General features: G+C 41.7%; 1 protein-coding gene across 1 annotated transcript in view; it reads right to left on the reverse strand.

The window, feature by feature from the left end:
• pemt (phosphatidylethanolamine N-methyltransferase) overlaps positions 1-27,857 on the reverse strand; it is a 53,305-nt gene that overhangs the window by 15,024 nt on the left and 10,424 nt on the right. Inside the window, exons 3-5 of the mRNA XM_047608139.1 lie at positions 15,015-15,130; positions 6,421-6,566; positions 2,051-2,162 (exon numbers count right to left, since the gene is read on the reverse strand). Coding sequence (XP_047464095.1) covers positions 2,051-2,162; positions 6,421-6,566; positions 15,015-15,130 — 374 coding nt within the window. The remainder of the gene's footprint in view (positions 1-2,050; positions 2,163-6,420; positions 6,567-15,014; positions 15,131-27,857) is intronic.

A 27,857-nucleotide genomic window follows, 5' to 3' on the forward strand; every position in this document is an offset into this window, starting at 1 on the left:
GCCTATCAGCATGTCACATCCCGACATGACAATATTTTCCCACTCTTCTGTGCAAAAACACCACAGTTTTTCAACTGGAATCAGTTTTGAGGTTCTGGCTGGGCTGAAAGATGAAGTTCCTCTTCATCTTCAGTTTTCTGCTGTTTTGGGACGGTTTATAATTCCCTCCACCTTGGCAAAGGCTCCAGTTCTAGCTGAAGAAAAACAGCTCCAAACCATGATACTGCCACCACCATGCTTCACTGTGGGATATTGTTCATTGGGTGATGTGCAGTGTGGGTTTTGTGCCAAACCTTTTAGAGTTACGGCCAAAATGTTCAATCAACACACTTTCCCAAATGCTTTTTTGGAGACTTCAAATGTGTTTTTGCAAAATCTAGCCGCGCTTGGATGTTTTTCTTTGTAAGAAAAGGCTTCCATCTTGCCACTCTACCCCATATCCCAGACATATGAAGGATACGGAAGATTGTTGTCACATGTACAACACAGGCAGTACTCGGCAGACATTCCTGCAGCTCCTTTAATGTTGCTGGAGGCCCCTTGGCAGCCTCCCTGACCAGTTTTCAGGGACGTCCAGATCTTGGTAATGTCACGTTGTGCCCCATTTTCTCCACTTCTACACTGTGTTCCATAGTATGTCGAATGCCTTGGAAATTCTTTGATACCTTTCTCCTGACTGCAACCACATTTTTTTTTATTTTAGATTTTATTTTTACTTCCCTCTCCCTCAAATATTTCACTTTATTCAGTTGAGTTGTACAGGTTATAGGTCACATTAACCGTGGAAACAGTTCTGAAATAATTTTGGTCTTATTATTTTTACAGCATAAAAACCTGGCTTTATCTTTGACCTAATTTCTTTGGTAAAATGAAGATATCAACATGTATTTTCACAGCTGCTTGAGCACAGGCTGATGTCTTCAATCCCAAAAACAAATTTCATGCAAGACCAGTTTATTTTAAATCATTTTTATGACCAGGCCACCCATTAGGAGTATAAACCAATATCCTGCGACCACAAGCTATCTGTTGACTTAGTACAGTTGGAGTAAAACACCGGATAAACAAACTTTTTTGGAGCTTTTCCCCGTGACCTACTGCTGCCTGCACTTGAAAACAAAGCAATGACTAAGGCCTAAGTGAAAGACGTCCAGTTCTGTGAAAGAAACAGTCACAGACTGACAACCCAAACACTGAACAGAAAGACACAACGGACTCAGGTGGTAATTCCCCAAGGTTTTGTCACGATCCCTTCTTACATTAATGTATCAATTATAGCTGCTTTAATCCACCATGGGTGAGAAATCCTAATCCTAAACTTTGTGACAATTAGTGAGAGACAAAGATGGAAGTAGAGCAGCTGTGTGGGCACTAGTGAAACAGAGAGTTTAAGAGGTGGTTGTAAAAAGAGGCAATCACTGATTTGATCCCTAAAAGCTCAGGACAAATGAGATAGAAAGTGAAAAGTAAATTGGATTGAATGCAGAGAGAAAATAGGATGGAATAAAAGTTGATAATACGGGCCGGTAGGACTAGGAATGGAGTCAGCATAGCTCTGTGTGAGGGAGAATGGGGCGCTAATAGCTTTTATCGGTGGCTGGCTCATCAACCCAGGGACGCTTGCCTAGCAACTACGCACGCCGAGCTCCCAGAGATGTGGTCACCGTTGTCATAGAGACGTGGGACACACGTAAAAGTTTCAACCTCATATTCCATGAGATTTGCAACTTAGAGACAACAACATCTTCCTTTTTTTAGGTTGCACTTTTATTACCGGTGTTGCTTGTGAACGCGTGGGCTTTATTTAGGACGTCCTTTTGACGTAAACCCGCTCCACGCCACGTGGACGTTTATTTTGTTTATGTGCTAAGAGCCCCGCTGGTAACGGTCGCTGGCAAACGTAGTAATAAATAATGTGTTGTGATTTATTAAAGCCCGTCTCAGCTACACACACGGCAGAGGAATTAAATTGGAATTACACTCTCGAGAACCTCATTCGTCAAAGTGACCTCATTACCTCCTCGTTCACAATTCGCACACAAATACTTACACAAGTGCCAGGCCGAGGTAGTTCGCAGTGCTGCCCCAGTACATCGGGTTCTCTGTGATGCTGAAGGGAAACCCTGTCACCTTCTCATCCATCAGGATGCCAAAGTAGTCACCTGAAAAATACATCACAAAAATGTGTCAGATGTTATACACATTTTCCCTGTTTAGTAACTCGGGAGGCTGGATTCTGTCCCAGCAAGTGTTTGATAAAAAGCAGAGGTTCCGAATGTCACACCTCTCCATCAGCCCTTTCAGGGGGACTGGGATTCAGCACAGAGCTCGGTGGACTGTTTCACACCGTTGCCATGGCTTCTGCTGTGACATCAACCCTAACGTCTTGTTTCAAACTCGGATTTTTGACCCTGTTATCACCATCATTTCTGACATGTTTCTGACAAAACAACAGAGCACTGAAGTCAGGCCCAGCATGAGTTGCCAGGGAACAGGAGTTTGGCACCACACAGCCCCGTCAACGCTGCACTGTCTGGCTGCTGCCGTGCCGTCACCTGGCTGTTACTGATGTCAACAGTATCGCTGCATGGGTATGACCTCATGTGAAAAGACTGGCGTCCGATTATGGCAAGAAGTGAGCAAACTGAAATTTGAACTGAAACACTGCTTAATACCTGCCAATAGATTCACTTGAGTTGCGGATTTATGATTCATTTTATTGCCTTACTCCGTACTTTTATGTTTTGTTTGTACTTTACTCTCTTTTATTGCGTTGTATTAGGTTATCAGGGCATTTTAATTAAACCACTTAAACCACATTACTAAATAAATAAGGTAAGTAAGTTACGTTTGAGCCTACGTGAGAGTATTCCCATGACAAGCCTTTTAAAGGACTTGCTGTCAGTCTCTGCGGTGAGCTATTGGCCAGACAGTTTAGTGTGAATGTTGACATAGCAGGACATTAAATATTATGCAAGCCCAGGAAAGGCCAAGTGTGTCGTGAATGCATAATGGCACAGTCAGTGACATGATGGGCTAAGACACGTTTTTATGGGACTCCAAAGACAGGTTTACGACAAATGGCAGGATCTTTTAACTTCTCAGTATTTACAGGCGGCATACAGTTTGAGACAGCAACTAACGGACAAGCCGACTGATTTCAGTCCAGCTGGAGTTTTTGCCAACTTTGACGCTGCAGTGGGACTTCTAAACCACTCTTCTGAGTCAGCGCTCAGACTTTGCCTATTCTTCAGATATATAAACACAAAGCTTCATGTGAATTCTGAGAAGGGCACTTACTATAACCAGGCGGCTTCTGACACTTTGTTTTATCTCTGAAAATCTGGTGTTAATGAAAAAGTATCATCGCCCCACTGGCGAGAGATCGCAATGTCACTATTTGTTCAGGAAAAAGCCGCACGGAGGCGCAATTTATTCCTCTGAGTTACATAATCACATCATTAAGTGGTATGAAAATGTCAGATACAGAATGTGGGTTACAAGGCCAGGCCATTTCATCAGATTTCTCCTTTTCAGAGAGCCTTGCATCGTCTCATATACTGAAAGGCTGACCTTTTTCCTATGGAATGATTCATTAATGTTGCAGCAGCTGCTGCCATTCATGGACCATCGGCATCGGAGTTCTGAGTGGAGCCATTCTCCGGGCTAGTTTTTTCCCTTGCTGGCCATTTCTATTGCAACGACATAACCGCTTTCAGTCGTAAGCCACCGCTCCATATCTCTGCAGTAAATGATGAACCAGTGTGGTTTCATCAAGTGTGATGGGGAGTGTCGTTATGCAAGTGTTTTATAGCCGAGTGTAGTCAGACTCATATTCTGACACCGTTTGGATGGTTGGGTTCTCCATCGGCAGGTGGTCAGTCTTTCACAGGGCTAATAGAGAAACACTCACATGCACACCTAAGGCCAATTTAGAGTCGCCAGTTGACCCAACGAGCACGTCTTTGGACTTTGGGAGGAAGTTGGCGTACCCAGAGTAAACACAGGCAGGCACTGGGAGAACATGAAAACTCAGCTAACAACTGCGCCATGGAGCCAGCCTTCACATTGGAGTTGAAGTTAATAAATGCTGATCTTTTACAGCCAATTGGAGAGCTCTGAATTTAATTTTAACCGTGTTGAGCAGGTGAAACAAAATTGGGGTCATTGTGTTGGGTTTTCTACTACTATCAAATGGCTTCACATTAGCTACATGGTGCCTTGGTGGTTGGCTTCTGCAGTTGGTTGCTGGATGATTTTTGTACTTTGATTGATAAACTTTGATGGCAGTAATATTTTGTGCAGCTTTGTGTGTGTTTTTTTTTGCGTTTCTTCAGCAGTGTTTAGGTTGGAAACCATCACTTGAATCTGGCAACACTGTCTGGCTATAGATTCAACAACACTGAGACACAACGATGAGCACGCAGCAGCACAGTTGACTAAATATGTGAGCACTTGTTAATATTCTGGAGCCCTTAATAGGCAAACAACCAATGACAAAGTGACATCCTAGCAAAAATTCACTTTTTGCTTGTGGAAAAACTGTGCATGTAGGGGGTAGCTGAACTAGGACACGGCCCTTTGTAACCTGAGCGCTTACTATAGTTTGCTATGTAATATGTTCCCCAGGTATCGAGCGCCACACGAACACACACACGCAAACGCTACTTGACCCACTTTGAGACTTTAGTACAACAAGACATGAGTTTTCAAATACTGTGCGTCCCTGATGCCTTCCCCAGACACACACACACACACACAAATATTAATGCACATACACATGCACAGATACACAGGCTCCCAGTAGCTAAGACCGACCTGTTGAATTACACATGATGCTGGCCCTGTTTTCAGTCAAAGAGAGGTTGTTAATGCCAAAGTTATATAACAACTTTCATTATGTATGCTTATTTAAACACCACAGGTAGGAAGGGATAAAAAGGAGATTATATAAACAAATCTGTTTGGTTTTGAATAGATAACCAGCTGTAACTGGCCTCCAGAACAATAAGCCAGCCTCATTTTTGACCTCCAAAGTAACTACCGGTAACCTGTTCGGATCAGAAAGCCAAGCACAGCAATCCGCCCCCACACCCCCATGTTACCACGTAACGTTGTTTCACTATGGTAAGAGAAATTGGCAGCTTGGATTTGCTGAAGAGTGCTGACGGCGCCATGTTAGCCTAGAGGTTGGAGGTGTGGATCTGTGATCACCCATCGGAGTCTGGACTGTGGGCCAGCTGGCCAGCACATTATCACTAAGTGTAATTTGATTTCGTTTGGATCGTTGTTTCTGCCCCTGTGCCATCAGTTTGAATCATCAGGTCACTGTGACTCAAGGGGCTTAATATAGCGCAAATGAGACACGTCGAATCACAACACACACCTACAGGCAATGTCCTCCCATCTGGTTATAGAGGGGGAATCTGGATTAAAACCCCGCCCCCCCATACACACTCACAGTCATCTCGAGTATCTTCAGATGAGTGCAAAAGTAGAATAAAAGTAAATAAATGAATTTAATAACTCTTTGGTAGAGTACAGTATGACTAGACAACAGCCTTGACATCCTGATAAAGTTAAATGAAAATCTATCACATAATGTTTAAGAAAGAGAAACTACTCATAAATGACTGGAGGCGTACAGTAGGTCATGTATCTACTTGATAGAGGTTCATCAGATGGTCAGAGGCTGCAAAATGCCAGCAGTCCCTTGTGATTGCTTTGGTTAGCCTGCATACCAAGTAGACTCCTGTTCATCCTGTCACGTCCTGCTGCTCCTGCTGCTCCTCCCGCGTCCTCACTATCATCACAGTTTAGGGTTAGTCTGAGACAGACGGAGCCGGAACTGAGAGAAATCAGCCTGGATCTTGGTGATGACTCACTCGACTGACTGACCTACAAACTGGATGCAAGTGCCTGCCAAGCTGTCATACTGCCAATGTTGCACATGTGTTCATCTGAAGCCATGTCTGGATGAGTTTAGGAACACACCACAGGAAAAAACAAGCGTGTTTGTCCCCGACGGCAGACGCGAAGATGTCTGAGGTGACACGAAAACGTTTCTTCGCATGCAAGGACATACGCATCGGCCTTTCCACAAGTAGGTGGCCTACACGTCCTTGTTGGGCTTTTCCCATAAGCCACATGTGCTGGCTATGGCTGGAGGCATAAAAGCGAAGTTTATATACATGTAAATACAGTTTATCTTCTTGCGGGATCAACAAAACACTAAACAAAAGTTGTCTTGAGTTTAGATTAACACGCAAAAACTGTCTCTTTTTATATTCTGAAGAGAGTTGTGTTTGTAACACAGTTTTTCTCAGTTAAAAACTTCATGCCATGACGTATGTGTAGCACTCTTTACTTACTTGTGAACTGGTTTGGTTCTTTAATATAATATCACTCTCTGATACTCACCTAGGAAGGTTCCCGTGAATCCCAGAGCGAAGAAGCTGCTGACCACCAGTAGAGAGCCAATTGCCATGAGAGCTATCCCCGTGTAGAAAACAATGGTCCTGTCCATCATCTCCCACCTGGCCTGGGCCTTCATAGCCACCGTCATACTGGAGAACAGACAACCTGCCTTTATTAAGTCAGTCCATACAGGCCTAAACTCTCCAGCTGAAAATATGATCATTAACATTGTTCAGAAACACGGTATGACAATGGCATTAAAGCAAGAAACATCAAAGCACTATTTTAGTAACTTTAGTATTACTATAACATCTGTCCAATCCTAGGACTGAATAGGACTGAGGACAAAACTGCTCAACATCATACTTATTAGCTGATTTATTTAGAAACCGAAGAGTTATTTTCACACCATATTTTACAGATATGTTAAAAGTCCATCAAAACAAACACAGACCTCAGACGATACTGCAACACTACAAGGGAAATCCTACAGTCACAGGACCAGGTCAAAGGACCACTGATTGCCAGAAGTTGTTTTCTATAATCCTCACTATATTTCAGTAACTATGCTTAGAGTGAAATAATTTGATAAAAGGAATTGTTGTTGTTGCTTGTTACGGGGTGAGCAGGTTTTCTTGCCCCGGGCCATTTCGCACCACCATGTTCCTATGGCAGCCCAGAAGGAACACACAAACAAATAAGGCCTTTTGAGGTGAAGCCACCGTAGCAACCTCCAACACCATTGGAAATTTACAAATGATGCTTTTGGGGGGTAAGGTTTAGGGTTAGCGAGTAAGGAGTAGACTACAGAGTAAAATGAACAAAGAAAGCACAAGGACACTGTATTCCAACTGAACACAGCTGGGTTGACCTAATTTCATCAAGCCAATACTAAGCTGAGGTCACACACACGACTTAATGAATTAAAATGAGCTGTTAGTTAAATAAAATCATTAACAAACAAATGTCTAAGAAGGGCAAGTCAAGTGGGTGTTACCATGTGCTTCACAAAATAAATGATCGCATATCATGTTTCAATTCCTGTACAACCCCAAAATGCACCAGTGGCTGGAGATGAAATCCAAGTCTTACATTTTCACAATGTCAAAAAGCAGTTATTTCTTCTTGGGACAACTTTTCCACCATCTCTTCTCACACATTAAATGTATGTGTGCGCATTGAACATGGTAAACTGATTGGTAGCTTGTTTGTCTGAGTGTATCAAAATTCGCTTGACGTCACACTCGACTGCTGTCTGCACCGGCTTGTTGTGTAAGTGTGTTCCACAGCGAAAGCATATTAATTCTGCATTGTGTGTTCTCTGAAAGGACCGACCTCTGCTTTAACAGGTGCTCAATTTGGCCTCCATGAAAACATGGCACCTGCAGAGTGCTGGCTACCAACGTAATGTACGATGTCTGATGTATGATTTTGTCAACAGTGGATTCAAGCCATTGTGATAACAATCTCGACCTACATTACTACGGTATAAAAAAGGTTGAGAAAACATGCCTGGAAAGCCCATCCTCAAACTGAGGGGGTACTTCTTAACTGGGATGGACACTAATCATGGCCAAAGGGGGAGACCATAATTCTGAGATGTTGGTTTTAATGATGATCATTCATATAATATATATGTTATAAACTATGAAAGGATAAAGGATGATAAGAAAGCTTTGTTTTTATTGTCTCTCTTCAAGAAAGTTCCTGTGGTTGCAGTTTACAGTGAGTCAAACCAGATTCGCATGTGTTTGTGGCTATAGATTGTGGCTTTGTCAATCTCTCTGCTTTGAAACGTGATCAGGTCTCAGGGTTTCGAGGTTCAGTCTATGTAGAACAGAAAAGGGAATCCATACATATGTGAGTTGTCTGGGTATATATGTGTGCATAAGCATTAACACGCTTGTGGGTTTGCGTCTAAGTGCAATGTGATTTCCTTCTTAAATAAAAAACTAGGCTTGGAGTTAATCAGAGAAAACTGGGTTACCAGGTCTGTGCTGTGAGTCGTATGGCGATCTTCCTTTGTCAAAGGAAGCAGGAAGTGTAATGTGATAGGGCATGGCGCTTTGAAACGTCAGACACAAAGAGCAACTGCTGGGCTGTCTGTTAAGTAAGGTGGTCTGGCAAGGTGCACTGCTGGGAGATGGATTGGAACAGAGATGGAAAAGGGGGTCTGGTGGACGGAGACGTGGGCAGGGGGTTAGTGGGTCTGAGGGACTGACTGCTGGATGAACTGACACAACTAATGACGTGGCCCGGCCAGTTCTAGAAATACAGAAACCGTTCTTTAAAAATCAGTCCAACCTCACCTGAAAAACAACAATGGTAGATTGTGTAAGGGGTTTAAAAGAGCCAACGCAGGTGACCTCTTGCAGTTGTGTGAATAAGTCAATGTGAAATCTCCTGGCTGGGGCCGGAAGGTAATGTTGATGCCTTGTGTGCCCGTTGTCAACATTGTGAAATGGTCTATTCTACTCAGGAGCCCCATGACTTTGTAGCTTTATGTACTCTGCCTCCTCTGCTAATTCTTTTTATACATGCCCCGTTTGGGCTATATGAGCTGTAGCATAACATATTTTTCGCCTGGAATTTGCGACTCCTCCGTGTTCCTGTTACCACAAGAGTCTTATCAAATAATCCAGAGATATGTAACCGCACCACTAAAGCTATTTTACCTGATTATAAAGACAGATGAAAGGACGAGGACATGAAGGAAGATCTAGACAGAAGTTTCAGTGTGGGAGTCAAAGTCACTTTTACAATGGGCTGCAATGATTCAAAAGCAATATGGAAAAAAAGCAAAGCAATTTCGTTTTAGAAAGCTTCAAATCCCCTTACTTTCATTGGAACATGAATACACACATAATAAAACTCTGGCACCCCTCAACAACGACTCATTTTTTTTTTCTTGCCTAGAGTCCTTGGACTAAATTCTGAATCCTTACCACTCCAATATGAATCCTTTACTCTGCTTTAACTGTGTCCATTCCCTCATAGTGGAGAGGGACTTAACAAAAGTCCAAGAACTGTTGCAGAAAATGCAGAATTATTGTAGCTGAGGTCTTCTCCAGAAAACAAATGCTCCTACAGAATGAAAATAAATGCACATTTTCCATTACAGCTGTTCAAAACTCAAAGTAAATAGCCCTGTGTTTTAAAGTGGAAGGAAGGAAAGTTTGTTGCCATTAACACACATACGTTTGTCTTGGCAAGAGATACTAGTCTGTAGCATGAATATCCTCTGCTAACTGGACTGGATAATCAAACGCAAGCTGTTGCTTCTGCAATAATCGGTCCATCTATCTCTGCTGTAGAAATGGCAGTGCAAGCACAATTGGCTTCTGTGTAATTACCATTGCTGTGTTTTGTGTGGCTACTATGGTAATGTGGCCAGCTGCGGCACCAAATTGGACCCTGATTAACTCCAATTGCACCAACAAAGAAGCAGGGGTGTTCATGAGAGGGGTGGTTAGTTGCTACTTTCCATCTTCTTGTCACTCCCATTGACTATGACGGCAGGGAAGTCACTGTGTGACCCCCACGTAGGGATGGACATCGATAACCGGTATTAGCCTTCATGCTTATCGATTCCCATTATCGATACTTTCGTGCTGAATCTTTGCATCCCAGTCCAGATGGTGGCGGTAATGCACCTAAAAGTTGTTTGCCAACCGCCATGAAATGGAAGAAGAGGGAGAATCTTTATGTCAAAGCACGTCATTCACATAATGTAATGCTCACATTATAGCTTGCAGCTTGTGTAGCACTCTAATTTCGAGCAGGGCAGCAACACCACCAACATGCTCAAGCATTTGTTGACGCCACACGGCATTAAATACATAGAGTGCCATATATTTAACAATCTCCGGTCAACAAGTGCAGCCGTCGCTAAGTCTCAGCAGAGCAGCGCTAGTGAGGATCCAGTGACCAATTTCCTATTTGTTTTCTTACACAAGCTCTTATCTCTTGTATAGAAATTCATTAAAATTGCAGTTTTTTACACGAAACCACGAACGCCTACGAGGAATTGATATAGAACAAAGAATCAGGTCGATAAGCAGAAACGATAATGGCATTGTATCAATAAAATCTTATGGACACCCATCCCTACCCCCAAGTGACAGCAACTTCCGTGTCTGAATGTATGTCAAGAGTCTTCAGCCATGCAAGATGCTCTCAGACGGTTTGTGATGTACTAAAGTGGCCTTGTAATCTCTATAGTGATGCCTGCAGCAATTGTCTTTTATTCTAGGAATTAGAAGGACACTAAATGACTTAAGACCTAGGTCACAGCCTTTGCAGTGGTACTACAGAAGCAACATTCAATTCAATTGCCAAGCAAAATCTTGGAATCTCGGCAATTGTTGGAGTCACAACTCAATTTCTTACATATTCCCTACAAAGGCTGTCGCCTCACAGAAAATGCATGGACACATACAGTCTGACGTAGTCTCATGAAAGAATGGAGGTTCCTACTTAGTATTCTGATCCTGTTTCGCTCTTGTTGCTTTCAACACTTTTACATTTACTATTCTAAATCTGTGAGACTCAATGCTCCCATTTCATTAAGATTCCGGTTTATAGCAGGGAAGGACGATCAAATGCTGCAAGTTAATTAAAAAATGGTTTTGTTCCATATCCTGAGAGCTTATCAATGGAAGTTAATCAATGGAGAGCACTGTTATGTGCTTAGCAGATAAAAAAAACTCTCTTTATATGCTCTGTACGCCAGTCAATATTTCTTGCCAGACATTAATAATGATTTTTTTCCTACTGCTTTATGTGTTGTGTCGAGCAGAGCAGAAAATTGTAAATGTTTCCATTGCTGCTAGCGTCAGGAGACAAACACACTGACCTTACTTAGCACAAGGCCAAACCACTGTCGTGAGGTTTTGCTGGAAACTACAGATGAGCCAAACATTTATCAAAGTATGTAAATATTGTAGTCTCTTGGTTACAGATATCCTCTCGTCTTCCGAATAGACGAACAAGAAATACCTTGTCTGAAGCAAAAAATTACAGTTCTACAAATGGCCACTTAAGGCTAAATGTTGACTTTACAGTACAAAAAAAAAACTACTGAAAAACAACTGTTTTAGATTTTATTATTTCCCATTAATAACAACTGGGCAAGCTGAATTTTTATATAACTTGCCCATTTAAAGTTATGCATCATTAAGGGGTGAGGTTACGTTGAGTGACAAGGGGGTGCATTGACGGGTTGCTAACTGCCTGCCTAGGCATCGCCCACCCGCCTTAGCTCCATTCACAATCCACAAGAACACAGCATAACAATGCTTTTCTTTCTGACTCACTAAACAAAACAGCCTAACAGGACAAAAACAGCTTGGTCTTATTCAAAGTGGAAGTCAATTAAACTGCCACTGGGCAGAAGAGTGGACTAAATAGTTTGGAGATCAGTCAAGCTTCGTTCTGGCTTCGTTCATTCCCCTTGCTGAGGTGGCACTGGGAAAAACACAAGAAACAAACAGCTTTCACCGACTGAAATCATGTGACTCATCCAGATCGTCACTGACAGCACACGTTAAAAACACTATACCTGTGTGTTAAAGGTGTTATTCATCTGTGTGCTGCCTATTAATTTTCGAAGTAATTGTAGTCGCTATGGTTACATATGTGGCATGTTCCTGGTGACACAAGGAGCATAACAACTCTATCCAATGTGAATCAGCCAAATTCCTTAAGCAGATATTAATGTGTGTGAAAAGCATCAGTGAGCTATCAGAGCAAATACTTCAAGGATTCACTCTAGGAAATGTTCAGAGGAAGTTAATCAATTGTCACTTAAATGGGTGTCCCCAAAGCCTTGGCTGGTGTAAATTCTTGTGGATATCGTCAAGCCTGCTAGCGTTCGCATTTTCACCAACAGTCCAAACCTCAAGGCTGCACCCAACCAGCTGGCTACATGTTCGTTCCTGTTAATAAAGGCCACTTACAAGTGCTTATCATATGTTTTTTTAAATTTACATTTTTGCCTGCCTCATAGCTGGGATTATTCATCCTTACCCACCTGTTGGTAACTGCCTGGCTTGGATCTGCTATTCTGTGCCCCAGAGACCAGAAGTGACATATTAAACATTTATAGTAAGCTCTGACCTTGTCACTTCCTACATCATGTTGTCCATGCCTATTCTCAGGCATGGAAAAATAAATGAAAACTCTGCTTAAAGAATAAAATTGGTTGGCAGTTGGCCAACACCAGAAAGTCAGTGTGAGTCTGTGTCCCTGTTTTTTGTGCCACTACTTTGATGCTAGCGACCCACAGACAACCTGTCGCCACCTCTTTACGTTAAGGGCAGCGCCACCTTTCAAGTTTTGAGTCTACTGTACGGTCTGAGAGTGACTGACTCACTCATGCTTTCGTTTGATTAATACTGCGCTCTGCTATAGCTCCACCAGTAAATATTATGATTATTTTTTGTACAACTCACACAGTCCCATGGGACCATTTTATGGAGTGGTTGGCACGGCAACTGGTGGTTGCCATTATGTCACATCATGTTTCTTTTGCATCAAATAAATTACTGAAATGACACTTATCCAACAAATGGGCACTTGAACATGCATCAGCATTATATTAACTACTTAAAATTACATAAACTGTCTGTGTTTTAGTCTGACCCAAGTCCTCTCCACTAACATGAAAGAGGAGGAGCTTATGACCCATTGTGCAGCCAATCACAAGGTGGAGCTCTACAGCAGTGGAGCTCAACTGTGAGAGAGATCACTCTGATTGGCTTTCCACATTATCTATGAAGGGTAATCTCATTTTGCTTCATCCTTCATCTTGTAAAAATATATTCAACGTGACCAGAAGAAACCGAACACAAACTGACCAGCATGATTCAGATAAGCCTGCACTTTAGGTTTGTACCTTTTTCTAGCTTTTCCAAGTCTCTAGCTGTGCCAGTTTCCATTTTGGATGACAAACACAGAATACCACTGAGTTATTCCCTTTTCCTTAGGTGCAAAAAGTTCAGTACATGCTGGTCGCTGTTAGCTGTAGTCTTTGTGGATTGCAAGATAAACTTCTTGGACCAGACACAAGGCTTTTGATGTCAGTTTGGTATGACTCCATTGACATAGTTCTGTGTTGAGTAGCCTTAATGACATCATTTGATGACCTCCAGTACAGCATTACCCAACGCACTTAATCCAGTAATGCCGCAGCTAAAAAGTACAGTGATTCACCTGGAGCATTGTAAGTCTCAAGAATTCACAATGCACAATTCCTACGACTGGTGTTCATGGTATGGCCAAGAATGCAAGAAAGACCTTCAGTAGCTGGTGTTTGCTGACCTCTTTTGAATCCGACACCGAAAGTTCCTATTGCACGTTGTTGGTACAGTATGTTTGTAGCCACACGACAACTGACAAGGCACCTCAGAAACAACAAAAGTTTCTTCAATACTGCTTGAAATTCTTTGAAGTCTTTTTCAAGGAAACAGAAGAAAGTGCTTTTGAAAGAGAGTACACAAAGAACTATGACACTTGCCAATAATTGTGCAGCTTTGTAAACTGAAAGCGTTCATGCTACAGGATATTTCACATTTTCACAATCTCACGCCAGTGGGAACAGTGTGAATTAACAGGCAGGCATTCATTAACCTCCTTCACATTTTCTTTTCTGAATGGACTGAATTCATTGTTTTGTTCAACGTGGCACTGTGTGTTTATTTCTCTCCTGAGCCACAAGAGACAACTGGAGAGGCAATTTATCGATTCAAAGGTGCCTGTTCCAAAAAAGGTCGTTGCCCAGCAACAAGCATCACACATCCTTTGAGGGAGGAGAACAGATCTTGTATATGTGCGACTTCGCCACCATTTTGATGTATAGCGGGAGGTTGTGGGGGTGTGGTGGGCGCGAGGCGACACTGCTGCATGTATGTACGTGGGCACAGATGAGGATTAGAAGAAATAAGAGCAAGAAAGAGGACACACGGGTGGAGGGAGGAAGAGGGAGTAAAAGAAGAGAAAAAGGGGTGATAAAGGTCATGCATGATGGAACGACGAAAGGTTTATTAATGCTGCTCAGCTGGAGGAAGGATTTTAGCATTAACAAGCAAGTAGAGGAAAATGTGGGTAAATGAGATACAGTTTATGTAAGGAATGATTTTATTTTGCATTTTACAGAGTGAGTCAGGGGTTTAGGGTGGCCAGGGAAGTTTGGAGAGCCAGTGGCCAAGTAAAAAGTAAAATCAGGCCAAGGCCCTACAGACTCTGGAGGGCTTTACGATCTACATTACTTTACATTACTTGTCGTGCTCATCTGAGCGGAACTTCAAAGCATCTATATTCAAAGATTTTGGAAACATGACAGTTTAACAAATCTCAAACCTGCTCTTTTGGAGGGACACCATCAACAGCTAGTTTAGTGTGACTGAAAGTGTCAGCTTTCATTGGGCATATGGACAAATTTACAACAACAACAAAAAAAAAATCCCAATTTGAATGCACTAATTGTCTCCGCCTAGTTTATTAATATAATCACAGTAATTAAGCTCAAGGCCCATACTCTTAGACAAAAAACAAAACTAATTGAAATTCAAAGAACAATTACTTCACGTAGGCTTTACCTGTGGCTGCGGTAAACATTGAGCAAAATGATGACAAAGCCCAGGCAGTAACAGGCCAAGCGGGGGCTTCCAAAGAGTCCGGAGAGTCGCCGAGTACGATGCTCCCATCTCGCCACCTGACAAATGGTGACAGGACAAACATCAGATGACATGAGACAAGTCCGACGCTGTCTCACAGAAAAGAGCATCAAAACTGCAATGCAGTGATTCAGTGTGCATGTTACTGCACTGCTAGACTTGTAGTTGGTGTGCACAATGTTGGTCAGGTTGATTACCCTGATTTTATGCTTAGTTTTTTCCCCACACGTGCACTGTCCTCAGTCAGAAAAAGAAGAAAATGGAAAATGGCAGGCTTGTGTAACATCAGAAAATGGTGCATAATAGTGTCAAAGCAGTGGCTTAATATGTCTCATGGTCAACCCCGAATGAAAATACAGCTAGCCACTGGCTTGTGACTAAACTTTTGCCGTATTATATGTATTTTACCAACAAAATGACAGAAAATAACATAAAAAACAAATAAAATTGCTACTGCAGCTCAAGAGTAATGGTGAAAGACGTAAAGCCAAAACAGGGAGCTGAAAGATGATAAAATGCCATGAAAAGCTAGGCTGCTAAGTGGGGTGATAATTAGTAAACAAAAACTTTCTTTTACCATCTTATTATTTATCATCTCTCGTCTTTGAATGCTTTAGAGAAACTCAATTTTTTTTTCTACTATCTACGCTACTCCTTACTTCCTCTTGCTTATTTATGATGCCTCGGTTCAGACCGTAAACAGCTATTCAGTGGAAGCCTTGAATTGGAGATGGCCAAGCATTTTTCATTTGTTCAGATGGATCTTCTCACAAAGGCAGAGGAGTATGTGACTCAGAGATTCATTTCCGTTCATCTGAGGAAGTCACAGGCAGCGCATTTTTTCCCTGACACCACCGACACCACCTCCAGGAAGCATTCACTCAGCTTTTATCATCGTATCTGTATTAAAATACTGGTTTATTATCAATTTTAGCACGGATTAGCACCTCAGGAAATACAGTAGAAAAATAGACAAACATGAGATGCTGAGTTTAAAGTTCTGCTGATTCCAAACTAGCTTCAGAGACATTGAGGATTCAGCAAGCTAACAGGGATTTTAAGTGAATGCAAATACTGGTTGGCTGGAGAGGTCATTAAGTAAATGGGTGACTAACGTCATGCTCAGACTGCAGGAGTGCCTGATAATAAGATGAAGTATTTTTCTATCCCCTCAACTTCATCAGCCCATTTTGCCTAGAAGAAGCAGCACTCCATCGAAGGCAAAAGTTCCAATTACAAACCATAACAGCCGTGTCGAAGTATTGGTTAAAAAATTAGATGCTTACGTGAAAACAATTGAAAATGCACACTTTTATTATTAAAAGGTTAGAGAAAAAAAAACACCAAGAAACATCAGCTCAGCTTTACTCCACAAAAAATATCTTAGAAACTGACGAAAGCCTAATGAGGATGAATCTTATTGAACATCTAATCAGTGGGATTGCTCAAAGTAATCTTGTGTCACATCTCCATGCAAAAATGGGGACAATCCTAAAGCGTCTATTTAAGATCTTTTTTCCTACATGCACTGACTTATGAAACAACCAAAAAATGAAGAAATTTGTTTTAGTTAACATGAAAGCATGGTAAATGACAGCCTTATGTGACAACAAAAAATAATCCAACCAGGCTGTTACAATAGCACAATAGGACTGAATTCTATAATTACATACTACAGAACCAAGTCGGGAAGCCTGGGACCTTCCCTGCTTGTTTTTAGCGGAAAGTTTTGCTGGTTGGCTGATTGGTTACAAGACTATCCAATTGTGTGCAGATGTGTTTTTTCTTTTCTTCTTTTTCTTTTAAATGGATTGAACCTCATTGCCAGATTCATATTCTGACAAGAATCGAGTCTGGCTACCCAGGGATAATTTTACCCATCAGTGTCGAGGTCTGAACATTTTCTGGTTAGGGTTTAGAATCAAGTTAGCTGTCAGCAAGAAGGTTTGACTCCTGAGGTTTCTGTGTCTTGTGTTTGGGTTCTTCTGAGCTTAAAAAGGATTTCAGTTTTATTGCATATTTGCTAGAAACGTCTTAGTGTTAACTTTTCCTCAACAAAATGTAAAGTTATGACACTCCACAGTCGCCTCCACAGTCGTCTGAGGTTTCAATGCAAGTCCAAATGATTGTGGGCTCATAACGTTCATGAGGCCAAAGTGACGTTTGGACCTGCTGTGCAACTTTTACAAGTGTGGCTGATACAGTTTCACGGTGTTTCATGGTGCGAACTGAGTGTCATCGTCATGTCAACTTCCCTCTAGGGCTGTACGATAAATCGCTAAAAAAATCACAATCTCAATTCACACATACACGTGATCTCATTTCGAAACACAACGATTCTTAAGCATTTTATTCTTCACAGATTTTTTCAAGCACCCCTAAAGGCAGCACTGCCGCTGACTCCTCCCTCGACCTATGGTAAAGCGTCTTTACAACACGTGATTCTGTCTGTGGAGGAAGCTCGTTTGAATATTTTTTATGTTTTGTTTTGTTAAAGTTCATCAGTGCAATAAACATTTTGGAAATAAAATCGTGCCAAAGAATTGTGATCTAAATTTTAAGCAAAAAAACCCAAGACCCGAAGAAAGCCTACAATAATAATCCATGTATCTCTGATGTTCAACCATTGGTTTTCATTGAATACCATAAATTGCTCCATTGGTGACATAACCTGTTACTGTAACTGGTCGATTATAACTGATTTTATGAACCTAAACACAGTGAAATTGGTTGAATGTCTTCCATGGTGTTTAATCTCAGGCTACAGGGCAAAACTCTGGATGTAATTATTCTGAACCAATATAACCATAAAGATCCCATTTAGCCAATGATTTCTAGATTTACACAGAATATAAATGTTTATCCTTGATGGGCTCTGGATAACTTACCGCCTCAAAGAGTCAGACCTGCTGTGTATCATTTACTGTTCTGCCCCCAGGCACTTATCTGTTCACATTGTTCTTTTGTTTACATCATCGAAACAGCAGGCAGCTGTACTTGTGTTCTCGCTGGTGCTTGCACCAAACAAACTGCGCCGTGCAAATCCCCGTAAAGACTGATGACAAAAGATCTAATCTTGGTGGTTGCATTTCCCAAAATGCACCCTCGCCTTAAAATAGAAACTATTCAACTCAACTTATTAGTTATGCAACAGAAAAAGCGTTTGACCTGCCTCTCCATATGGCAAACATGTCTGTCGTTTATGAAATTTCCAACAAACTTCGAATTGCCAGCTGACTGTGGGCTGAGGAAGTGCGTAGATGAATGTAATACACTGCAAAAAAAAAAAAAAAGGGAGACAACGTTGCCATGGTAACATTCTTTCTATATTGAGTAGAGGTGAGGAAGAAAAGATAAGGAAAATGAATAAAGGTGAGGAAACATTCATTCACTTCATATGTTGGTGAAAAAAGGAAACTCAGAGCTTAGGCAAGTACAGAATGTCACCTAGTTAAATGATAGTCACACAGGGCCAGGGCTCAATGCAAGCAGGGCCACAGCTGATGAAGGTTTACTCAAGATAAACCAACCAAAGAATTTTATCTTTAGTCTTCTTCATGTTCAACAATGCAAGTCCTCTTACCTTACATGACGTAAAAACCTGCTGACAGTTGTGATTAAAAGACAAAGAACTACAGCAATATAATTAAGGCCCAATCTACTGACGTTAATTACCCCAGCCTGCTCTGCAAGGATACTGGCACATGAGCCAGAACAATGAAGGGTAATTAGATTGTCAGGAAACAGGTTTGTGAAAGCAGAGATGAGACTGCATTTAAATGCTGATACGTGGCAGTGTGTTTTCACTCACGTGTCATCTTGAAATGTCATATAATGATTGTATTTGCATCATAAAAATAAGCAGAAAGCATTTCTGTGCTGGACAACACTACACTAGAAACACAAAAAACAAACGTTGGTAACATTAGGGCTTTAGCTGAATTTTGGTATTTCAATTAAACTCCAAACTTATTTCCCTTGAAACCAAATTTGAAATGATTTTATATCATATGTCTCCCACTATACATCACTTATATGCCAGTATTGGGTATAACAATGGCAATTTAAAAAATCATGACTCATCCTACACAATTGGATTTTGCATCCAATGAAATACTCACATTTTGTCGTCTCTCCTCCCAGTACATTTCTCCTTTTAGCTAACAGCAGGGCACTGGCAGAACTCATGTGGAATATTGGACAGTACCATTAGAGACGACCAATCAGAGCAGACCAAGATTTGAAAAGTTGGGATCAATGAGTGTAAATATGTGGAAACAATCGTATCAGCTATAGAAACGTAATCTGTACCAGGAACACATCATCAACATCAGTTCTAACAGGAAATATTCAAACAAATAAATGAACAAAAACATCAGCTACCATTATTTGGTCAGCTAAACCACTTAAACCAACCTAAATCTACTTTTCTACTTTCAAAATGATAGTTACTGTCATTCTCTCAGCTAACAGCAGTTGTGGACACTTTGTCTACTCAATCTAAGTTTTCTTTTTCTTTTCATAACTTGGTAGAAGAGGATGTCTGACAGGACAATCAAGAGTAATCAAGGCGATATTGACAAGTTATATAATTTAAGAGGAATTTTGCTCCTGGCGAGGTGAGTTATGTAATACAACTAGAAATTGAGCACAGGAATTGAGAAACTGCTGTGCTATTACCTTGAAAGGGGGAAGTTGTACAATCAAAATGCTTTGTTCCCCAGGTACTACAGGATGGGCATGATATGGAGACACATTAATGCAGCCCAGATTCTGCAAACATGACTTCAAGTCATTTCTACATAAAAAGACATAACATAATTGATTAACCGGATTTAATGTAGGTTTCCAATTACATCAAACCTCACCTTGTGTATTAACGACCACCTTCCCCACATTTCCCCATTCTGATTCCACTGTAGATTTCCCAGAGCTGACTTCCAGGTAAAGTCCCAGCGATGCGGCAACATAAGAACTGAGTGATGTCAAAAAGAAGAGGATGTACACTAGCAGTCAAACGTTTGCACACACCTTCCCATTCAATTCAATGGCTGGTAGTGTACATTATGCAACCATTCAAGGACCTTAAAAAACTGCTGCTTAAGCTCCAATTGAGGATGAAATATATGGAAATATATATATATATATATATATACATAAAATTACTGTACTCATCATGTCATGATGAAAGGCAATAACGCTGCCAACCACACTGACAGCTTTCTTATCGTCTAAAAAAAACTACGTTTTACCTTACGTTCACTGTCAGATGAACTCAGACACAGAACATTGTGTAACCATTGTCTTGCTTTTCACCTAAGGACTTGAAGAGTGATTACTGATTAGTTAACCAATTACTATACAATGTGCTCATGATTGTTCGCTGAAAGGGTCATCAAGAAATGAATGTGATGCACTTGCTGCTTCTATGCGCCGCAGACAAAGTGATCATTGTCATTTCGCAGCTCAGTATGGCTAATGGTTGTCTTCTTGTACTAGTGCTTCTTAATCATTACTGGAGACAGGGAAAAAACGGCCTTCTATTCACCCCTTCTCACCACATGCACGCTTGTTACAAGAGATACATGTGGACAATCTGAAAGGCAAGAACGCGCCTTGATGGCAACACACCAAGCACTCTCCGCGTTCCACATTAGCGGGCTATTTATGCCGGTACACTCTATTCTGAGCATGCGACGGGACAGCAGCCTCACGCACAGCCATGGAGCGTGATTTGCGACCATCCGCAGGGTGATGGAGTGCACTAAAAATACCGACTGCTTATGTTTTTATCAGTCCTCAATCAAGCCATGGAAATAACAAAAGGCACGGACAGGGAGAGCGCGGGGAGTGGGCCCACATGGGCAGACCTGGCAGAACTCTCGAGGACAAATTCAATCAAACGTTAGATAACAGGCTCCTCTTCTGTTCCCTTCGGCCATTCAAATGAGAAGCAGGTACTTGAATTGGCTTAAAGCCAAGACATTAAGGCGACATCTCAGGTGGAGGGACTTCAGTCATCCAAAATAGGAGAACATCTGAGCAGCACATATGAGGAAAATAAACTAAAAGTAGCCACCCCATCACACCCTCTTCTACAAAAGGCCCAGCAATATAATAACCCCTCCTCTTATGTATATCTTATGTAATATAAGAGTGTAGAATTTGTGTTTTAGGTTTGGTGGGGAAAAGTATGCAGCCTGGACTGTATCTATCAGCCGGCTCAGCAGCTGACAGTTTATCCATTGTATTAATGTACAGCCGCCTTTAATGAAGGACAATCTGCACACAGGCAGGGCCAAGTGTATTAATGCGTCAATCTGTGCCGTCCTACATTAACAAGGAGAAAGAGAACAAGAACATAGATGGATCACATGCACGCATGCACAATTAAAAACAAACACTGTTGAATATTTAAATAGCTATGGTTTAGCGGACACTTTGTCTACCGCAGTGCTCAGAGCACAGGGAAACAAATTAGATTTATGTGAATCGGAAGCAAGAGGCTTCTGAGAATGGGAGACCGGCCACGTTTGTAGCTCCAGGAATAGCACTGTTGGTTTTTTCTCAGTTGATTGCTCCGCTTCGGTGGAATTTCAGGCACACTTGATGGATTGGAATGGGATTTTGTTCAGACATTGATGGAGAATCTACAGAAGGTAATGTATAAAAGGGTGACATAGCATAACAAGATACCGGACAAGAACTGGCTCACAACGATACTCATTACGCTTTGACATTCACCATAATTAATTCACGCAATGATTGGCAAGCTTGTGCAACTAAGAGTGGAGCCGAGCATTCGACTTGCTACTCTACTTCCAGGTGTTGCTCAATGATATGTGGCATTTTCCATGTGTCTCTCAGGAGAGATTGACGTAAAATGTGCATTTTGCCAGTTTATACAGGAACGGCACCAGCTAGTGTGTCCATTTGGTTGAATTACAAACACATCAGATTTTTTCACGTCATTGGACATGTCCATGGCCTTTTGTCTTTTAACACTGTCGGGTTAACTGTTATCAGTTCTACTGTTAAATAACTGCAGCTTAAAACTCAAAATCCCACTGGCTGTATGTCCACATTGCTTGTGTAGAATGAACAATCGCCAAAATAACTCTAAAAGTTAATAAAGTGTGAGAAAGTGTGAGCCATTCCTCTCCTATTTTATTCCACATTCAGAGCATCATGATTAGCCTAAAGCCTAACAAGATATTTGTTATGGCTGCACCCATTCTACCAAAAGGCAGAGGCAAAAAGTCCAACCCCAGGTATGAAAGTGATTAAATGAATACATACTGCTGTCACGACAAGTTAGAGGTCTAATGTGGTGACCTAAATGGTCACCTTGTGCAGTTTTACTAAGGACAACAATAACTATATATATATTCTTTGTTTCAAATACATAAAAAAGAAATTGGTGGCTAATTCCTAACTGGTTATTTAGTCTGGCTCCTTGATAACACTTGGTCAATAATTGTGACCTTCAATCAATCAATCAAACTAACCTTATTTATAAAGCACTTTTCATACAAAGGATGCAGCCAAAAGTGCTTTACATAAAAACAAAACAAAAAGCAATAGACACAAGAGACCACACACAGATACACACACAAAACAAATCACCCTGGCCATGTTCTTGAGATGATAAATGTAAAGCTGTGTAACATCAGCATAGCTGTGGAAATTAATGCCATGTCTCCTTTTCACGTCCGCCAGTGGCAACATATAAATATCAAAAAGTGGCGGACCTAAGATTGAGCCTTGGGGGACACCACAATTCAGTTTATAGCTCCTAGAGGAACATCCGTCCATGCTCAGCTTCCTCATCTGCCTTAATGATTTACCATATGTATATACCAATTATGTTATATACGAACCCCAGACGATGCCCGCTCCAAGGATAACAACAATCTTCGCATGGTTCCCATTGCCTAGCAGTGTGACACACCAACTCATACACAAACCTTACACCGTGTGGGTACATCTGAGGTGACGTTGCCCTTGCAATCAGTGAGTCCAGTGAATAAAACCATGAAAGCAAGGATTTTCAGTCCTTCGCTGAGGTCCTTGATGCATATCCAAATATCAGTTACCTGGATGAACCAAATACATAGAATAAAGCAGATGATGAACGACTCAGGCCAGCTACTGGTTTCGTTATCTTCGTTATCACAGTCACTCGAGGTGAAGCCGCATAAAGTGAATTTCTGACAAGGCAGACTCCAAAACAAACATAACAGTAAGTCCAGATGGTTTTTTAACAAGTCTGCATGACTAGTGTATTTGAGTGCCCTTGTTCACAAACACTGTTCAATATTCTTTGGCATTTTACAACATTTTTTTTGTCAGTTTGGTTTCAATTTCCTCAGTCTGGCCATCTGTTTAGCAGAAATCATATTTTCCCCAAAGTCAGACAAGGCCTGGCAGGGAAGAAAGATGACCCGCTTGTTGTGGTTTGCTTGATGTCGGAACAGCCGATGTGACTTGGGGTTACACAGACCCCCAGTTAGGCCACCTAAACCCTGAGTATACCACCGATTCCACTTCATCAGTGGACGCACATTTTTTCCCATGCTCTTATTCGTTTTGCTGACTTGCTGGATTAGTGATTTTACCAAGACTTTTGTGCTCCGTCATCAGTACTGTACGTAGGCCATGGATTTAAAAGGTTTATTGTTTTGTCTAATACAATTAAACAATTGTGTTTGTTATTTCTTAAATTGTTGTTCTGCAGGCGGCAGACAGCTAGCAGTCCAGTTATGAACAACATGGACAAAAAGATTTGCGGCTAGATTAAATATCGTAATTAATTTAAGCACTAATCCTCCTAATTATGTCTTGCAAACAGTGCCATCCATGGGGCTGAAACGCCGCCAAGTTAATATCTAAACTCACTCGCCAGTTAATTAGATAAACTAGTGAAAACAAATGTGTTCTATCGTAAAAGCCCTGCACCAAAACAGCATCAGAGAAGTGGTAACTCAACTAGATGATCATTTTGGAGGATGTGGGCTGTTGGTCAGTGTGTGAAACCAGTTGGTTTGGCTCAACGTGCTGTTGTTATCATGATCTGTGATTTCTACTGACCTTTTCAATCTGACTGACAGCTTTAGCTTAGATAACTTGCCACCTCGGACAGGATGAGCTGATCAGTGCTCTGTTGCCTTATATATAGGTCACTGGGCACCAGAGTCCCGGTGACTATCTCCATATGTAGGGAGAAGCTCAGATGACGATTAATATGCTGTTTGATATGCTGTTTGCTCTACCGGCTTCTCCTCCACATACGGAAAGATTGATAATGCATGCACCCAGTGGAATCTACTTGTTCCATTCCATTGGCTGTGAGGGCAGACGCTTTGTTTGTTCTGTTGCTGAGAAAAGGTACAAAAAAGAAACACGGGCTCATCGTATGGAAATGCACTCAAAGTATATTCCACGTTACGTGAAACAAAAAAAGCCACCAATAACCGACTGCTCGATAAACTCCAAGCCTGCACGCTGACCGATCAGTTTTAAGTGTCTGGTCTGATGTCAGGATTTTAATTTCAGAACAGGATTAATGTCTGTCAGGCACCAATACCAACATTGTACACAGTCTGTCAAACTTATACACAATGCTGCTGCCTAAACCTAACCACAGCTGTCAGGAAATAGTGTGTTTGTTTGTTTTAGCCTGAAAGTCAGCACAAACTTTTTGTGGGGAAGGTTGGAGTCGCTCAAGTGCAATCAAAATTTAGAGCGGGCTTTATGTGGTGAGGGACAGAAGAGCGAGAGCGACAATACCTGCGTTTCAGTGATAGTTTTTCGCTAAATAAAAGTGCTATTTCTGAAATTTTGTACATTTGCATTGGAAGGTCTTTTCAATGCCTACAAAGCCTACATACAGAATTTGAGGCAATCAACACTTGTATCCTGCTCTCACAAGCATCTATCATTGAGAAAGCAACAAAATCATTGACTGCTTTTAACTACTTTTTCACCGATAAAATGTCTGGTTCTATAACAACCAAATAACATCCATTTCCTCATTCTTACTCTATACTCATATGGACAAAAGGTAAATTTGCTTGTTCGGCAGTTTTGGCTTTTGCTTTTTAAATTTTTTTAAAAAATTTAAAAATGCCTCAGATTTCACCATCAGTTGTGAGTGGGTGAGCTGCCTGTGTGCTGCAGGGCTACAATGGAAAGCCATGGGTAAGTAAGTGGAGCAGGGACCCAGTGATTGGTCAATCACACAAGTTTCTCGTAATGATGGTGTTGCAAAATGGAACAGCAAACTCAAATTAACAGGCAATTGGGACATTTGAGGAACAACAGCCTCCTCTGAAGCCTAAACCCTAAAGACCTAGCCGAAGAAGTCTGACAGTGCAAAAACGTCGTCACGTCAGGGGTTCTCAGCTGCAGCTGGCTCCTCATAATCACACACAAGGCCGCAGGCAAACTCTAACACTTTCGAATGCAAAGTCCTCAGCTGACGCAGTTTCTCCAATAATCATCCTAAGTATAACTGCCATTAAGTTTGTGGTCTAAGACAAACTGCGTCAGACCATAAAACTATTGTGACTGAATGCTGGTAGGTGAATTTCATTGTGCGTGAGGGTGTCAGAAAAGCAACTGCAGGGCCATAAAAACAAATAACTATAGTACGCATTTATCTACATCCTACACTCTCTACTCTGAACATATAGACACAGACATGTCTTAACATGACCAGATACCTTGAGACTTTGAGCCATATCTAATCAGAAACCTTACTGTCTACGTTTTCTTATGTCTTAGATTAAATGAAAAATGTTTTCTGGCTCTCCCAAAATGAGCCACATTTGAAGTGTTCCAGCAAACAATGTGGAGAGGTGACAGCTGAACTGACACATCCTTTGAGCTACTCATCCCACCGCCTCCCACTCTGATCCTCACGTGTTCCCGTCTCCAGCTTTGAAGTCATTTTCATTACTGCTGCTTTGTCCCTTCAGCGCGACCAATTTTTCAAACGGACTCATTTTTCCACCTTTCTCTCACCCGTTGAGGACTTAATCAGCTGCGTGAGGTTCCTCCGCCTCGTCCCTACGCTTTTGCATGTATTTTGGACGGCGTTGGGAGTTTGTAAATAACCCGAGACAGGCGGGAGGTCACGCTGACATCACGTTGCACTTCCCTTTTGTTCGCGCCAGATAAGACCTCTTCGGAGCACGGGCGCAACATGGGAGCATTTCATCACCTAGTGCACTTTTGTGTGCATGTGAGCCGCCGCTTAATTGCACGGCTCATTACGCGCAATTTCACAGGGTGCTGCCTTTCGGTTTGTGCCTCTAATTGGAAATGTTTGGCTTTAGCCTCAGCTGTGATCAGGACTCGAAAGCCGTGTGAGGATGAAGCGTTAATTGCGACAATGACCTCCAACATCTGTCACGTGTAACACAAAGGCATGCTCTTCAACGCGGGGTACCAACTTTTAATTCCTTGTCTTTTTGTTTGTCTCATGCGCCCTCAGCACTACGCTCAGTTAAATTGACGTTCGTTATCTCTGCACATACCAATACGAGGCGACTTTTTTATCACGTGAGTTAGTAAAGTGCAAACGGTTGCAGGTCAAATGTGGTGCTTGTTGCTAACTAGCTGTGCATGGCTATTTGCTTCACGTTCATGTCATGCAAACTGTGGAGATTTTTATTTTTTTTTATTTTGACCTAGCATCTTTACAAGAATCCCATGTCACTGCTGAGAGCAAGCAAGAACGTCACATTTCTCTCTGTTTTGGAGCTTGCCTCTGGTCTAAAGCCGTATTTTACGACCCATTTTGGGCCCGGTGGCCTGGGTCATTACTTTGAAGGTCAGCAGAATACAGCTTTGCGCACGAATCCCGCTGCCGTGTTTACAGTCGGCTCCCACATCCTGTTATCTAAAGCCTGGCGTCAGGTCCACGTGAATTTTCAGCTGAGATGTCAGAGTGAGGCGGAGAGATAAACCCAGAAGGAACAGGCTGACCACTTTCCTCCCACTGCATTAGATAGATGTCACTGTGACATTTATCTGATGCAGCCTCGAACTTGATCTCATCTCATTCAGGACTGGATCGAACTTTTAAATAGTTAAAGGTACCCGGGGCTGAGGCGGCCTGTTGCCAACCAGAAAGAAAAGCCAACGAGGCATTTGTCCTTGCATCCTAAATGCGGTCGAATCATGCATGACACACAAATTTGTAACATCTGCAGTCCATGCGACACAGGAATACTGTACACCTCTGTTTCCCTGGTGACTAATTTACAAGGGTCTAACTGACCAACTGAATATGGCACAAAAAGAAACCTTTGGCTATATCCACAACTATAACCCTGCTTTTATGCCTAAGTGCTTTTAGCTTCATCAAAAGAGGGGACGTGAGAAAAAAGATGGCATGTGTCTAATTCTGTCACTTTTTGATGACTACTTTACCATGACCTTAAAAAATGAATAATACTACCCCTGTTAATAGGACTTTTCATTTAATAAAGGTTCTTATAGGCCTCCAGCTGGAAACAGTGTTTGTTTTATTCATCACAGTTGTCCTTGCTTTCAGTCTTTGGCAGCACAGTCCAGTGACAGTGGTGGAGAGAGACCGGACGCCGACTTCAGTTTATGTAATATTTGTATGTCTAGCTCACCTGAATGAGTGGGCGGCTCGTAGCAATGCCACTTTCTTAGCGTATTACTGCCAGATGGCAATCAGTGAAACAGTGTGAAGCCACTAATGTATATTACGTCATGTGAATGTTTGAGCAT

This window comes from Mugil cephalus, chromosome 16 (genome assembly GCF_022458985.1).
Source record: "Mugil cephalus isolate CIBA_MC_2020 chromosome 16, CIBA_Mcephalus_1.1, whole genome shotgun sequence".
In the NCBI taxonomy this organism is placed as follows: domain Eukaryota; kingdom Metazoa; phylum Chordata; class Actinopteri; order Mugiliformes; family Mugilidae; genus Mugil; species Mugil cephalus.